The 16728-nt window shown below is 41.0% G+C and overlaps 2 protein-coding genes across 2 annotated transcripts; both read left to right on the forward strand.

The window, feature by feature from the left end:
* The first annotated feature begins 8079 nt into the window (after positions 1-8079).
* LOC138020811 (uncharacterized) lies at positions 8080-9297 on the forward strand. Its single transcript, XM_068867733.1, has one exon. It carries the CDS (start codon positions 8080-8082, stop codon positions 9295-9297), a length of 1218 nt encoding a protein of 405 aa, XP_068723834.1.
* Positions 9298-9700: 403 nt separating this feature from the next.
* LOC138020812 (uncharacterized) lies at positions 9701-11089 on the forward strand. Its single transcript, XM_068867734.1, has one exon. The coding sequence runs from the start codon at positions 9701-9703 to the stop codon at positions 11087-11089; it is 1389 nt and encodes a 462-aa protein (XP_068723835.1).
* Positions 11090-16728: the final 5639 nt, after the last annotated feature.

Genomic DNA, 16728 nt, shown 5'->3' on the forward strand with positions numbered 1-16728 from the left:
CTTGGATCTAAGAAAACTAATTTATTTCTGCGGAGGAGGCACTTCTTCGATCGTTATACGGCTGACGGAGTTCCACCCGGTGTAAGCATCCAAACCAGCTTTCTTTCCAACGCAATTTCCAACATTGATCGCCACTCGCACAATCCCCTTGCCGAACCCCTCACAGTATCCTGCGATCTGAGTTGTTTGTGTATGTTGCTGTCTGTCTTGCCTTGGTTAGCTTGAATGTGCATAACACCGTCGATTGCCAGAGGGTGACATTCCGCGTTATTGAAGGTAAAGAACCAGCGTTTGCAGCAGTCCAGACAAAAGGCAATTCTGTAGTCGCCATTAAACTCGACTTTCAAAGCCGACTTCTCTGAAAGCTTGTTGAAAGTACACTCCTGAAAAAGAAAACTCCAATACGAATAAGTGTAACATTTGACAGCTGTTCATGTCAGCTTTATCGAAAGGTTTACGGGGAATGAAATTTGACGTTGTTTATAGTAAGTTTGGGAACGGAAAAGATAAATGCCAATTTTATTCAGTTTGAAAATGAACAATACATTGCTGCCCTAACCGGATGGACAACCTGATCAAGATTTTGGCAAATTTTACAGTCTTCGACTTTGTTCCACAATCACCACCTCCAAGACTGTCACAAAATATTTCTTAAAACCTAACGACAAAGTTTTTGTTCAACCTTGCCCTAAATACGACTGACGAACAAAACATGCCTGCGCTGACTCAAATACCTATGCTTTTAACCCTCTTTCATATTGACTGGTTTCTTCCTTACCTTTATCATTCCATAATCTTTGCCTTCATTAAAGTCTTTCCATGCACACTGTTTCCAATTTTTCGGCATGACCTGCAGACCGGGATCAACTTTGGGTCCTTGAGTACCCTGCTCCCCCTTAGGTCCCATAGGTCCCTTATCTCCAGGTGGTCCTGCTGGGCCTTTTTCTCCCTTGGGCCCCTCGCGTCCGTTGCGACCCGGGACACCAGGAATTCCTGGAACACCAGGTGCACCACCCACTGGGCAAGCATTTGTCGATTTCGTACCAGGATCTTCCACCTGATGTGTGTTGAAAAACGGAAAGACACAAGTCAGATTTATTCTGCAACCCTTGCAGTTCTCGGTAGATGATAAGTCGTTTTTTTGAAATTGTTTCATAATTGCATCTGTAAGTGATAATTTGGGCGATTGCGGAGAAACATCGTCGAACCTTTTCAATGCAACAGTAGCAGCGTGCGCCAAACTGGTTTCTGAAAACTCTTCTATGCTGCCGAATCTTCAGCTTTTTCCATGCGCGTGTCACTCATTTTTATTTGTCTGGGGGTTTAACGCGTGGCGAAAACAGAGGGTAAAAAATGGATTTATTGCTCAGTCCGAGTCATGGGCGTTTTTAAAAGTTGGTTTAAACCTCTCATAATTGACAATGCTTTCGTCCACAATAAAGTAACTCTGTTGCCAGTGATTTGTACACTTGTTACTCACCGATTCGGTCGAGCATAGCGCACAGTATGCGGTTGAGAACAAAATTACCAAAATCAAGAAATTCATTGTCTGGCTTTGAAGACTGGCAAATAGCTGATGGTGATCTGATGAACGAAAGGAAGAAAGAGAATACAGGTGAAATAAATGCAGCCTTAGGGCGCTATTGTGAAGACTCTCAGCTTTATCAAAGTATTCATCCTCTATGTAGGAGCTTATCTCTTACTGTGATCTTGTTTCACTACAGCTCTTTTCAAAGGCCAACTTCCAAGATGGTTTTGATTTCCTTTGCTCAAGGGATACGAGTTTTATGGAAGTCGGAAAAATACTCTGAATTCGAAATACCAGCTGATCAAACTTCATGACGGCGGTTTGTTCTTTGTTTGTTTAAGATGTTTACTATTCTTTACACTCATCAGTAAACTCAGTACCCTTGGTGCTAATTGATTTTACCTTTTTAAACACAAAATAAAACCGCCGACCTCTGAAAATCATTTAAAATGTTGCTTTGATCGCGCTGCTGATTCTAGACTTGCTTTATTACCTTAAACTTGTAAAGAAGCGACCAGTTTCTGCGAGGTAGCTACTAGTTGGACAACTGTAGTAAACCTAGCAGTGAACACGTTTAATTTGCAATGTCTTTCCCAGACGTCTAGTAAAAACTGAAATTAAACTGAATTAAATCAATAAACCAAAATTAATAAAACTGAATTAAACTGATAGAAAATACAATCAACTAAGAGGCAATTTAACGTTTTCCGCACCTTTTTCTTCCCCGGAAACTGATCAGAAGCGTAACCTTTTCCCAGGATTTCTGCACTGTAAGATATAGGGACAACATGTGGAAGACAGTTGGACAGACGGATGTGTTGATCTAATACAAAAATTTCAGAAGGAATTGAAAAGGGCAAAAAAAAAAGAAAAAAAAAAAAAAACAGAGATGGAGAAAGAAAGGGAAAATCGCGCCTTTCGATGCCTTTCGTGCAATGATTTAGTATTTCATTGGTGTTTATAAAATAAATAGAATATTACATGGCCGCTTGGAGATAAGAAATTTCTCTTCTCGTGTTGAAACATATTTCACTTGTTCGCTGCGCTCACTCGTGAAATATTTTTTAACACTCGAAGAGATATTTGATGTCTTTGTGCAGCCATGTAATATATATCCTCTATTTATTCTCTGTTAATTATGAGCAACTTTCTCACCCATTTTTCGACTGACGTACGAACGAAAAACGGTGTTTTTTGTTACCTCACAAAAAAGTCATAAAACCAGGCTTTAAAGAATGTATTCCATCTTTACGACACAATCTTTGTACATTTAAAAGGACTGGTTTCACACTTCTGCAATCAGAAACTTGAAACTGATAGACACTGCGCTTTCGTCCCCTGTTTTAATGATCCAAACTCTTTAATGATAGATGACTTCCTTTTAGAATACAATTCCTGATAGAGACGATTTCCTAAGATTTCCGAGATATAATTCCGCCAATACACAAAATATAATACCGCCAAAAACTCGATAAGATCTAATTCCTGTCACATGTCAATCAAACTCAACATCCCCCAAACTGTGAAAAGCGAGTATTTTCTACGGTGTGGTTGAAAGAACGCAAACATTGGAGCCAATATTTGCTACCCACACTGAGTATTTAGACTTTTATCCCCTTACTATGTGGTCGATCCAAACTCTACTGACTAATTATAGTAAACCTGGTCGTCAACCTGCCTTTCCCAGGCGTCTACTAAATATTTCAAAAAAAAAAACAATTAAAGGAGATTATACAAACAACTTATTTGTTTGCCCAGCCTTTTGCCTCTCCGACAACTGAAGCGTAACATTTTCTCGGTAACTTAGATTTCTGAAAAATATAATATATTAAAAGACAACATGTTGCAAACAGCTGGACAGAAGGACATGTTTACCTAAAGGAAAACTTCCAGAAGTAAAAAAAAAAACAAGAAATAAAAAACAAGAAAGCCAGAAAGATAGTTCATGGGGGTCGTTTGGTTTTCCTAGTTATGGGTTTTTGCACACTTACTATTTTCCACCTATATTATCTATTTGTATTTGCTATCATACCAAACAGAGCGTTTGAAATCCGATTTTATGAGCAACTTTCATCATTTTTTAATAAGATTTACGAAAATAGTGTTTTTATTGTTACCTCATAAAATTCGGATGGATTCCATCTTCACGATATAATCTTTGTACAATTTAAAATACTACTTTCACTTTTCTGCAATCAGAATATAGAGACATTTGATATTTCGTCTCCCAAAGTGGGTACAAAGTTCCCTCAAAATCAAGTGTTTGCTTTCCGGGGGTATAAAATATCCAAACATAAGAGCCAATAATTATTTCGAGTATTTGTGACTCACATTGAGTATTTGAACTTATTTGCCAGTTTAATATAAGGTTGCTCCAAACTCAAACTCCACTGACGAACTGACAGCCGTTAATTTTACTACGCCTATGGACTCACAATAGGGGGCAGTGCCAGACGGTGTTGCAGTGATTCAATTGGCATGCGGATCTTTTGAGGTTCAAATCATTGTTACTAACGGGATGCACAGAGTTGAGAATACTGAGAATATCCATATAAAAATGCCTAAAACAAAGTATCTTGTTTTAATTTTTTGCAGTGGCTTTACCAATTTTATGTTATATGGAATTAAATAAACCGAACTAGGCTAAGCTTACTTTCTTTAGTCTCTGACATTAGATTTTTGGATCTTTCAAGTCACTCCCCACTGATGTAAAATGGAAGCACTGTGACTCTTTCGTTCATAAGCCGATTTTACTATATTCTTCCCTGTAAACTATCTTTCTCAAATGACTATCATATTTAACTTTGCTTTATTTTTCTTCCTTTCTTACACTAGAAACCACTGAAAAACGATAAGTTCACAAGAGGAAAATATGACAGGAGAGATGCTGAGCGTGTTAAGCCTGGTTTCCATATGATCTGAGATCGGTCTGCGACACGATCGCTGATAGCTGGGTCTGCGCTACGTCGCAGACATATGGAAACATCTGTTCCCGGCATCTTCGGCGATCTGCGGCACACAGTCTGGATGATCGGGAAAGTTGAATCTAGTTCTACTTTCCCGACCATTACGACGCTTCCGACTAATTAAGACAATTTTTAATGGAAACGTGTGGCTGAGATGATCTGTGTCCTATCGGCGACACACTAATGTTCGCACTGAAACACCTCCAATCAGACTACGCAGTGGATTAGTGGTACGCTTGTCTGCGATCGCCTCAGACCTAAATGAAAACATTTGCCTCCTGTGTCTACGATCGTCTGAGATAGGACACACGCAGGCAGCTTCCGATGGAAGCAGACCGTTGCAGATTATATGGAAAGGGCTTTTGTTTACGTCTGCGACGCAGGCTAGTCCCGTTTTGAGGTCTTCTACTTTTTCAAGCTTTAATAAATACAGTTCAAAGATAACAAAACACGCTATTGAGTAAAATTCACTCTCTTCTTCTTTAAGTTTAATAGCCTGCAAAAAAATCTAACTGCAAATTGCTCTGACGGAGGTTTTCCTGCATTACGTTTGCACCAGATAGTATCGCAAGCCGGGAGTTTACAGTAAAAGGCAAGCCAACTGAGTCAGATGAAGAAAAAATAACATAGTTTTTATAAAGAACTCTAAATTTCCAATTCTCAGCGAAAGATTAATGACAATCGATCGTAAAAGCACTAGAATTTCCGCTGGTTGTGATGTTCTGTCAAAAGGAGGAAATTGATCACGTGCAAGGCAACCACAAAGGTGCACGTGATCACCTGGTGTTAAGGTTCTTGTTTACATTGAATTAACTACAGGGAAGAATGTTAATGGTTCGTCGCTTTCAGAGTTAAACAAGGTACTTTTTAGCGAAGAAACTTTCCGTCTTTGGTTTTTTTATTTTGTTGTAATATTTAACTGAACGGGACGGGAAGCCTTCTTTATCAGGTTATTGACCCGAGATCCGACTCATTAATCTGGAACACTGTTGATCAAACCTTTCACTGAAGAACCATTTCTTTCACTAATGAAGGAAAAATGGACAACAAGCTTTCTTTCAAATAATTCTTCACTGTAACATGTCCGATTTTTTTTTCCTGAAGACTGTGCAGAGTTGAGTACAAAATAAAGGTAAGTAGCCAGACAACAGACAGAAAATGAGATGCGACTTCAGCAAACACAGATGCATTTAAGGCGGACGATTCCTTCAATGAGTTTAAATCTTAAACCCAAACAAAATGTGCCATTTGGTTTCAGTGTTGTACATAACACTACAATCAGTAAAATATTAGAATCCCAGCTCACTTTGATACGGAGAGGCAATTTGTTGTCGAAGGCCATTACTCGTCGCTTTTAAGATTCCAGAGTTTATTTTTCACCGCCTGTCTTGTTTATCCAGTTGACGTTCCATTCTTGAGCTCCATAAGGGTACGTTTTGTTTAAAGATGCACTAAAACGCCATTGGTGTTGCAATGGGTTCGACGCCATTGCAGGTGAATTAAATATTCTAAAACTCCCTGAAACCTATCAAAAATACGCTCAGAAGACTCTACGCACAAAGACAATACTTAGCAGGGGAGTGACAGCAAAGACCTACTGCGCAACTTTTCCACTTTCTTGACAGGAAAAAAATAAAACGGAAAAAAATGTTCCTCAGTTTTCGACTCGATTGCCATATGGCAACCCAGTAATAATTGCTGGAAGCGAATCTCACAGCCTCACAGCCTTTGAGTCGAGCACTTTTTCAGTGGGTCGTCATGGATCATTCAACCGTACATGTTCAGTTTTTGAACCTCTTACATTTGACCACCGAGTCAAATTGTTCTTCAACGTCTTCAACCGTTGAGCGAAGACCACAAGCAGGCGTCCTTCTTTCCTCAGAGCCACACGACGGATGAAATTATTATTTTATGCAAATTAGTAGTAAAAACGAAGCGTGTCACGCAATCGCAATGTCTGCTCAACTACGCTCAGTATTTCTCAAAAGGTAACTCTTTTGCTGAAAAGGGGCCAGAAATTTCAGAAGAACAGAAGATTAAATTCAAAGAATGAACTGACATGCCATTGCTTTGAAATTATCTTTTTGCTTATAAAATAGTATCGCCTGCCGGACAGGCTAAACTGATATGCACACCTTTCTGCGCTTTTTTAATACTTTCACGCACATTTCAGGTACCCTCTTGCTCAAAAATTTGCAGCTGTTTTAAAAAAATACCAGTCAATGCTCCCAATTTCCACTTCAGCACTCCCTTTCACACTGAAACTCCTAGTAATAATTGCGTTCTCGAGAAATGAGAGAGCGCATCCTAATTTCGTTTCGCAGCCGCGAGAAATCGAGATTTTTTGTGAAGACTGCAAATTGGCCACCCCTCTCGGTTTTTCAGGGGCTTTAGGCCTCGTTTTCGTGTCAATCTGCTACGTCATGCTTCTTCTTTCGTTTTTTTCGGCGTTTTGAGGTTTTTCTTGAACTGGTTTTTAACTTTGATTGCATTCGACAAAAAAGAGAATGCAGTGTCAATGCAGCCTGGAGTGAGAGTTTTTGGTCGGGCGAAAACAAATTACATCATCGCAAAGCTCGTGCATTCGAGTCGATTTGTTCGTGATCGCTCGTTTCTAGAAGTTTTTATTCTGGACCGAGCTTGGCCTGTTTTGTCAGGATGCGAGATGACGTGCTTTTGTTACATAGCTGGGACAGCATTATTTATTGTGATCACGAACACGACTTTAAATCGCCTTGGCTTTGGGATGTTAACCGTACGCATGGAAAGAGCCATAGTTCATTGGCTATATTTTGATTACATTTGTAGACTTAGGGTGCGTTCGATTGACCATATATTCCGGAATAGGAATACATGGAATAGAAGTTAGAAATCGTTCGTTTTTACGGAGATTCACATTAAAATTGTCAAACACCTGCTAAAATGCTATTTTAAACATATCTTTATTATCCTTGCTGCTTCAAAACGCCAGACATACCTTTTTAAATCATCACCCCGCGTATTCTTGTTCCGGAATAGGGTCAATCGAACGCACCCTTAATATATAGTTCCAGTTGCCACAAATAGTTCAGTCAGTATCCAGCGAAGGTCGAAATTGAATCAAGGGAAGAGTACTCTGATGCCAAGACATAAGAGTAAGCCAGAACTAAGGAATAGCAATGTTAATGTTGACTTATATTTATTCATCAGCGGAAAAAATAATTATTTCCAGTCGCGCGGAGTTTGTCCGGGAGTTTGTTAAAATAAACCACGGATAAACGGAAACGCGAGAGAATGTTACAGATGTTAGTTGATATTTGTGCTTCCAGCTAAGAATACACGGAATACTAGATGTAACACAAGTATTCCTTTTAAAAATTAGTAAAAGTGAAAATGAGACGTTTTACTAACATGAATTTGCGAGTTTACCGAAACTGGAGCCGTCACGCAGCGTTTCATCAGAGGTCATATCAAATCGCATTAAAGCAAGGAAATCAAAAGTGGACTTCATCAGTATGTTATTGTTGCGTTACCGAAATCGCTCATCTGAAGATTTATTTTATTTTTTTTATTTATTGGTCGCTGGTGGGAATTGGAGTCGAAGCCATGGAAAAGGCCAAAAATATTTGCCGAGCGGCAAAGGGAAACTTCACAAGAACGCTGAACGCCGGAAATATGATGATAGAAGCCAAACGCCCAGTTAAAGAAGTTAGGGAAGCATTCGCAGAAGTCAAGGCCGCCCACAATGATTTGGTTGCGAAACACGAAGCGTACACGATGCACTTAAACGATGACGAATACGAAGATGCTGAAGTTTGCATGGACAATTGCGCTCGTAAGTACATCACATTTTCAATGCTTGTTAATGATTACACCGATAACACGAGCGAACACAAAGGAAATGAAGTCATTCAGGATGACAATGAAGCACACAATTCAGATAACGTAAGCCATGAGAAAGAAGAACATGTCGAATCAGCAGAAGCCTCTGCAAAACCCGTTGTTCTAAAACACGAAAAACCCAAGCTACCTTGCTTTTACGGTGATGTCCGGAAATACTTTATTTTTAGAGATGACTTCAAACACGCTGTCGAAAAACAATGTAACGCCAGAGATACGATCGCAATACTACGTTCCTGTTTGGGACCAGAGCCCGCTAAATTAATTGAAGGCATTACCTCTGATTTGAAGGCTGCTTGGAAATATTTAGATCACAACTACGGAGATCCGAGAGTAATCTCTGACACTATCACAGCAGACATTGAAAGATTCAAACCAATACAGCCCGGTGAAGATCATCGTTTCTGTGATCTCGTTAATTTGATTAGGCGGTCATTTAATATTCTAAAGGAAGTGAAGCGCCCACAGGACCTCGATAACACACACGTAATCTCCCTCATAGAGAGAAAATTAACCAGAGATGATTTGAAAGTGTGGGCCAGACATATCAACAACCAAAACCTCGACCCTTCCATGCACAATCTCCTCTGCTGGATGGAGAACGAAATGACAGCACGCCTACGTTCTGGCGCTACAATACGGAAAACCGGTACAACGTCTCGTCCAACGGTACATCTCATCGGCTCGAACGACCCTTCTGAGGAACGCAGACACGAAAGTGGCGTTACAAGCAAACTAGGCGATCGTAGAAGCAAGCAATGTTACGTCTGCAAAGGCGAGCACTATGTGGATCAATGTTCAAGATTCTTAGCCATGACATCAAGCGAGCGATGGAAAATTGTTAGGGAGCAACGAGGATGTTTCTCGTGTTTAAAGCGTGGAAAGGGACATACCTCCTTCAACTGTTCACGCAGAGTACCGTGAGGGGAAGAAATGTTCCGATGGCTCCGCATGCAAGAGGCGTCATCACGAGCTACTCCATGAAGAAATTTCAAGTACCCTGAACGTGGCCTTCATCCAAGAGAGCAGCAGAGCCATTTTGCCCGTAATATCTGGCTTCATGAAAGGAAAACAAGGCGATCTTACGGAAACCAACGTGTTCTACGATAGCGGAGCTCAAGTCAGTCTTATCCGAAGTACGCGCGCCGAGGAGCTTGGACTAGAGCACAAGCCTGTCAAGATTGTGATAACCAAAGTGGGCTGAGTTGAAGAAGAGCTCGACACGAAAGTGTACAAGGTGCCATTGTATGCGGACAGCGGGAAGTTAATTCAAACAATTCAAGCCGTGGGAATCTCCCAGATATCCGAATACTCCCCCAAATTAGACATGGATCACATATCAAGTGTCTTTGAAATACCCACAGACAAGCTTTACCGTAAAGAAGGTCCAATCGATCTTCTGATTGGAATTAATTACCCTCGGTTCCATGTCGGAGAAACGAAGGTCACTGATGGTCTCGTTGCCAGAAGAAGCCCTCTGGGGTGGGTCATCTTCGGCTCAAATTCAGACGATGCTCAGCCTGAAACCAAACAAGTCCTTCACGTCCGTCTAGCCGAGCCTGTCGGCCTCACCGAATTTTGGAAAACTGAATCTATGGGCGTGTCCGTGTCACCATGTACATGTAAAGCCACCGAAATGTCCTTACAAGAACGCGCCGAGATGAAAATGATCGAGGAATCTTGTCAATTGCAAGGAGACAAGTGGATAATGCAGTATCCGTGGAAAAGGGACCCAAGCGGTTTACCTAATAACTATGTACAAGTTCTAAAGAAACTGGAATCTACAGAACGACGCCTCATGAAACAGCCTGATCTTGCCAACAGTTACAACGCACAGATTAAGGAAATGGAAGAAATGAAGTTTTCAAGAAAGCTAACGGAGAAAGGGAAGAAGGAATGGAAGGGACCATTGCACTATGTAGCCCACCACGCTGTTGTGCGCCCAGAAAAGAAGACTACACCGATCAGAATCGTGTTCAACAGCTCAGCTTCCTTTAAGGGTCACAGCCTGAACGACTATTGGTACAAGGGACCTGATCTATTGAACTTCCTATTTGGTGTCGTGTTACGATTTAGAGAAAATGCAGTTGCCGTCTGTGGTGACATAACGAAAATGTACCACATGGTTGTCATCTCGCCAGTTGATCAACATGTCCACAGATTCCTATGGAGAAACTTCGAAACGGAACGTGAACCGGACACTTACGTTAAGACCGTTCTCACATTTGGAGACCGGCCAGCACCAGCAATGGCCATCACAGCAATGCACAAAACGGCAACACTAAATCCAGACGCAAAACCACCGGCCGCCAAAGCCGTCCTTAATAACGCTTATGTGGACGACATATGCGACTCGGACGTCGATCCTAATGAAGCTAAAATGCTGATCGCTGACATTGATGAAGTACTCGCTACTGGTGGTTTTCAAGTCAAGAAGTGGACATCAAATGTAACCCTGGATTCTAAAGAAAATTCAGAGGAAATCGTGCTTGGAGGCGAAACACATACAGAGAAAGTTTTAGGAACTGTCTGGCTTCCTAAAGAAGATAAATTTTCATTCAAGATCAGAATCGAATCAGACAGTTTGAAGGACAATGCAACAGCGGGCCCTATGAAGCTAACGAAACGTCAAATTCTCAGCAAGTTGGCGGGAATTTTCGATCCAATTGGAGCAGGTGCCGCAGTCCTTATTGAACCAAAAATCACTTTGCAGTGACTTTGGCAGATTGGCCTGGTTGGTATGAAGAAGTGCCTCCCAAAGAGAGGATCAAATGGATGACTTTGTTTGAAGAGATGACCGCACTTAACGATGTTAAGTTTGATCGCTGCCTGACTCCGCCTGGCGCCCATGGTGACCCTTCCTTGGTTGTCTTTTGCGATGCCTCACGACTGGCATTCGGAGCATGTGCTTACGCAAGATGGAGACTCGTTGATGGAAGGTTTGGTACAAGATTTGTTGCCGCGAAAACAAGAGTAGCTCCCCTCAAGGAACTAACCATCCCGCGGCTTGAGTTACAAGCTGCTGTGCTCGGAAGTCGCCTTGGAAAGTCTATTCTAGAAGAATTGAGATTCAACTTCGAACGAGTACGCTATTTATCAGATAGCCGCGTCGCCCTGGCCTGGATTAAGGGGGAAACACGCAGCTTTAAGCCCATCGTATCTTGCCGTGCTGCTGAGATTCAATCTAACTCCTCGCCCGGAAATTGGTCACACTGCCCCACTTTACTAAACGTTGCCGACGACTTAACCAAGGGTATTTCAACAGGCGAAGTACATGGCAGATGGTTTAATGGCCCTGAGTTTTTACAGCTTCCTGAGGAGCTTTGGCCTATGGAACATGGCGTGCCCGTCATGGCAGAAGTGAATAAGGAAAGAAGAAAGGTCCTAATCATCTGTGTTGTTGCTGTCCACCATCCTGTCCTGAACTGCCGAGAGTTTTCAGCATAGAGGCGACTGCTAAGGGTGACTGCTTATGTGTTTCGGTTTTGTCACAACCTAGGTCTCAGGTCAAGGCAAGAAACCAACGCCCAAGAAAAACGAGTCGGTCCATTAAGTGCAGAGGAAATTCAAGTTTCGGAAGAATACTGGACCAAGCAAGCGCAGAGTAGCCTTTATACGAGAATGGAGAAAGGAGACTTCAAAACGCTTAGTCCGTTTTTCGACGGGAAAAGTATCATAAGAGTCGGTGGGCGTGTCAACCCAGACCTGCTGTCCTATGAAGGAAATCACCCTGCGCTCTTGCCTCATGACCATTGGATATCCACTCTGATCACTCACAATGCACACCGAATAGGACATCCAGGTGTTGCCGCAACGACCGCCAAGACCAGACGAAATTATTGGATAGTCAAAGGAACCAACATTGCCAAGATTGTAAAACAACGATGTACCTTCTGCAAAGAAAGAGAAGCCAAGGTAGAATCCCAGTTCATGGCGAACTTACCTGGTTGTCGCCAACAGCCTTGCACACCCCCATTCCTATACACTTCATGTGACTACTTTGGACCAATGAAAGTCAAAGTCGGAAGGAACAAAACCGCGAAGCATTATGGGGTAATATTCACATGCCTCAACAGAAGAGCCATTCATTGTGAGCTGGCTACCGACCTCACTACAATGGACTTCCTGCAGGTCCTGAGGAGGTTTTTCTCCTATCGTGGTTATCCCAAAGTCCTTATATCCGACAATGGTTCACAAATGTTAGGAGCCGAGAATGAATTACGCCTGATGCTAGAAGGATGGAATAAAAGTCAACTCAAAGAATTCTGTGCCGACCGAGGAATGAAATGGCAATTTACCACGCCCAGTGCCCCTCACCAGAATGGTTGTTCGGAAACTATGGTTAAAACCGTGAAGAAAGCACTCAAGAAAGCTATTGGGGACACGGTGCTTACTCCCTTTGAGCTCTATACCTGTCTTCTTGAAGTGGCAAATTTGGTCAATCAACGACCCATTGGTAGGATTCCAAACGACCCTGACGATGGTGCCTATCTGTGCCCAAACGATATCCTATTGGGGAGAGCATCAAGTACAGTTCCTCAGGGTCCATTCCGCCGTACGGAGAATCCCCGTCATCGATTTGAATTCTGCCAGAAAATAGTTGACTCTTTCTGGAAGAAATGGGTTCGAGATGTCCTCCCTCGCTTTGTACCCAGAAAGAGATGGCATGTCCAAAGAAGAAATGTAGCAGTTGACGACTTTGTTATCGTAGCAGATGCAAACCCAGTGGAATATCATGGAGCGCAGGCAGAATTCTTCAAGTGTTCCCAGGAGAAGATGGCATAGTGCGAAACGTTCAAGTCAAGACTTCCTCAGGGACGTATATGCGTCCCATCACCAAGATTTGCCTAATTTATCCTACCGAAGGCTTTCCTGAGTAGAATGGGATTCCCCATTGCGGGGGGGAATGTTGCGTTACCGAAATCGCAACGGACTGGACTCTAATTTACGGCCATTAAGCTCACGTGATTTTATATGTAACACGTCTTATTTAGTATTCGTAATGCATGGTTTACGAGGGTGTTTTTAATTAAGGGCCTTTTTTCAATTGGAAGTTTGTATTTTTCTGACTATAAATCTATGTACCTGACAAGGCTGGACAAATGTAAGTACTTTGATTTCGTAACCCCTTTTTCTGGCTTTTTCGTTAGAAAGGTATTTGTTTCCAATATTCTTTGATTTTGCAATTGCAGCTTCAGATTACCACATTATTGTTTTTCAATAAAATCCTGAAAATCCAAGCCTTGTTGACTGATTGCTCCGTTGATCCATCGGTCCAGTTATATGTCTTCAAAACTTCAGCCGTTCATATAAAGATCATGATTTCAGCAACAGACACCTATTATCACAAGTGGAGAACGCACTCCTAATCTTTGATTACTACTAGTACTAATAATAGCGTGTTGCCACTTCATACCAACACACAAGTAAATTCTTGCAATCACCCGTTGAAAGCTATCCCGCGGGGATCCCGTATTTTCCCGCGTTTCGGCAACGACTTGTTCCCATTCTCACTCGATCAAACACTGCATTCTCGCACACGAAGCTGGTTCACGAAATTTTGCTTTTATTTATATAATTTATATTTTCCTTTTTTTGCGTTCGAAAAATCCTTTCCTAAAAAAACAATCTATTTATTTGAAAGCGATATTTTGATATGGTTGTCAAGAGATGCCCAAATTGTGATCAGACGGTAGGTGAAAACTCTAGAATTTTAAGCTTACAGTATGGAGGGAGGCACATCACATCTGACAGCGACTCGAGCGATCGAGAAACTGTTGTTTATTATTGGTAGACTTCGTTCTTAAACACGTTTATTTGATGAGTTAAGAGCACAGAATGCCTTCAGGAAAGAATCTCAATTTAAAAGGAAGGTTTGCTTTATGTTTCGCAGATCGCGAAAAGCACGGTGCTTTTATAATTAGCTTAGAGGTAAGCTTACTTGGTTTTTAGATTTCGGAAAAACGTCTATTTGAAATTGTTTAAAATTTTAACGTTCACAGGGAAATTCTTGGTCAAACATGTCGCTAGAATTTAGGAGCTAAATTTATTTTGTTCATTGCCATGTGACTTTGTTCAATATATAAAAATAAATCTTAATTTTCGAATTATCATAAGCAATGATTTGATAAATGGCCATTTTTTCGTGTACCCTTGAAATGTTTTGTTTGACGCCCTTATCGCGAAAATTTTATATATACCAGTGCAAGTATTCTGATCTATTGGTAATCACGTGATTTCAATTGCAATTTGGAATAAATGAGCATGCGTAAAGGTTTTCAAAGACGAACAAAAGGGCGAGGAGAATTTTAGGCTTTGACAAAAAGTTACGAGTGCTACTTTATTCCAAATTCCTCAAGAAAAAGCTTGTGATTACTTATTAATAAGAGACATGAAAAAATTCCAAGGTAGCTTATAATAAGCAACATGGACGTATGACAATCAGGAAAAAACTGTGCCATCCAGAGCTCACATTTGATTGGCTATCTGTGTGTTTCTTCCGTCATTGACCAATCAGAATGCTTGGTTTGTATGCATGTGACCTCTGTTCTGCACTGTGTTACTTGAAAACTGCCTTTTTTCTTGGTCAATAATGTGACAAACTAATATTTCTTGGAAATGGTACTCTTCATAAATTTATGGCCCAAAAATTTAGAACATCTGCCTATGTGGTGCGACCAACTAACAGCTATAGTGATTGATGATTTTAGGTGCTTTATTGAGCCTGCTCAGACTGTCATGTGCGTTGGAAGCAAATTTTCAGATGATGCAACCTTTGACTTAATCTGTTTTAGTTAATTTTTTTCCTTGGTTAAGAATTTTCAAACTAGTTTGTTTTTCACTTGATCCTTTGTTTCAGATTATAATAATGTCTTTAAAGTGCCCCTCACCCCAAAATATTCTTTTGCTAAAATGAATCTTTGTACCTGTTGCGGCCATTTTTTCATTTTTCTAACAAATCCTGCCATTTTATAGGCTTCAAAACTTGTGAAAACCCAAGCATCTTTTGTTTACGACCGAGTCAGAAGGGGAGCGGGTCTTTTCCTGATTTGACGTCACAAACTGATTTACATTGCATTACTCTTTGTAATCATGCATGCAAAGTAGATTGTGATGTCAAATCAGGAATAGACCCACTCCCCTTCTGACTCTGTCATGAACAAAAGATGCTTTCGCAACTTTTGAAGCCTATAAATATGGCAGGATTTGTTAGAAAAAGGAAAAAATGGCTGCAATGTGTTTTATTTTAGCGAAAAAATGTTTTGGGGTTAGGGGCACCTTAAGACAAAGGAAAGTAAAAGACAAACTAGTCTGAAAAAGTTTTAAACAAAGAAAGATTTTAACTGCACCATATCCATTGTCAAATGTCTTAAGAGGGGCAATGGCTTTCAATGGCTTACAATCCAGTTTCGGGAACAGCAGAGGTTGTTACAAGGGCATATATATTTCTTCCATTGCTTCTCTACAGATTTGAAACATAAAACATGGCCAACTCACCATATGGCATAGATCTAGACTTTTTCCCATCAAAATTGCACAGACAACAAAAAATGTTGTCAGCATGTTACAAATGCCAAGGTTATCTGATACCTTCATACAACATTATTGAGTCCATACTACATTTGAAGAAAAAAGTTTCCAGGATTGAATGGTGCCAAAATACCCAAACAAAGAGGAAGACCATGCAAAAGGTGGAAGGACTGCAGGACTAAGGGTGCTTAGGATACAAATGTCCAGGATTGCACTTAATTACATGCACAGCCAATTTTGGACATCCAACACAAAGTGTCCCTTTAACTCTAAGCGTTTGCTATCTATTTTCAACAATAAAGTAAGGGCAAAGGTTGGCGTTATTTTTGGTGGGGGTAAATGCAGCGGTTTATCCTTACTTCTAGAGCAGTATTTGGGACACTCTGTAACGTTAATTTTCTTTATTAAATTCTGAACGTTGGATGAGGCATTTCTCGTGCTCTGATTTGTTCACTTAATCTCGGTTATCAGCTCATATACCTTAGTTTGACCTTATATGGTAAATGATTGACCTTAGCGTTGCTAAACTAAAGATTTTTTCGCAGGAAAGTGAAATTTCTCTCGGTATAAAGGAAAAAAAAAAATTGTGGAAAGCGGTTTGGATCAATTCCAAATTTTCGGCATGGCCTGGAGACTGGGATCACCTTTGGGTCCTTGAGTACCCTGCTCTCCCTTAGGTCCCATAGGTCTCTTATCTCCGGGACACCAGGAACCCCTGGAACACCAGGTACACAACCCGCTGTGCATGCATTTGCCGATTTCGCACCGGGATCCACCTGATGTGTGTTGAAAAAGGAAAGACACAAGTCAGATTTATCTCGCAAC

Source organism: Montipora capricornis, chromosome 10 (assembly GCF_036669925.1).
Source record: "Montipora capricornis isolate CH-2021 chromosome 10, ASM3666992v2, whole genome shotgun sequence".
NCBI classification, from domain to species: Eukaryota; Metazoa; Cnidaria; class Anthozoa; order Scleractinia; family Acroporidae; genus Montipora; species Montipora capricornis.

What these genes read in the sequence shown, in the direction of transcription:
- LOC138020811 (XM_068867733.1), top strand. Translation starts at nt 8,080, where the DNA reads ATGGAAAAGGCCAAAAATATTTGCCGAGCGGCAAAGGGAAACTTCACA.
- LOC138020812 (XM_068867734.1), top strand. Translation starts at nt 9,701, where the DNA reads ATGGATCACATATCAAGTGTCTTTGAAATACCCACAGACAAGCTTTAC.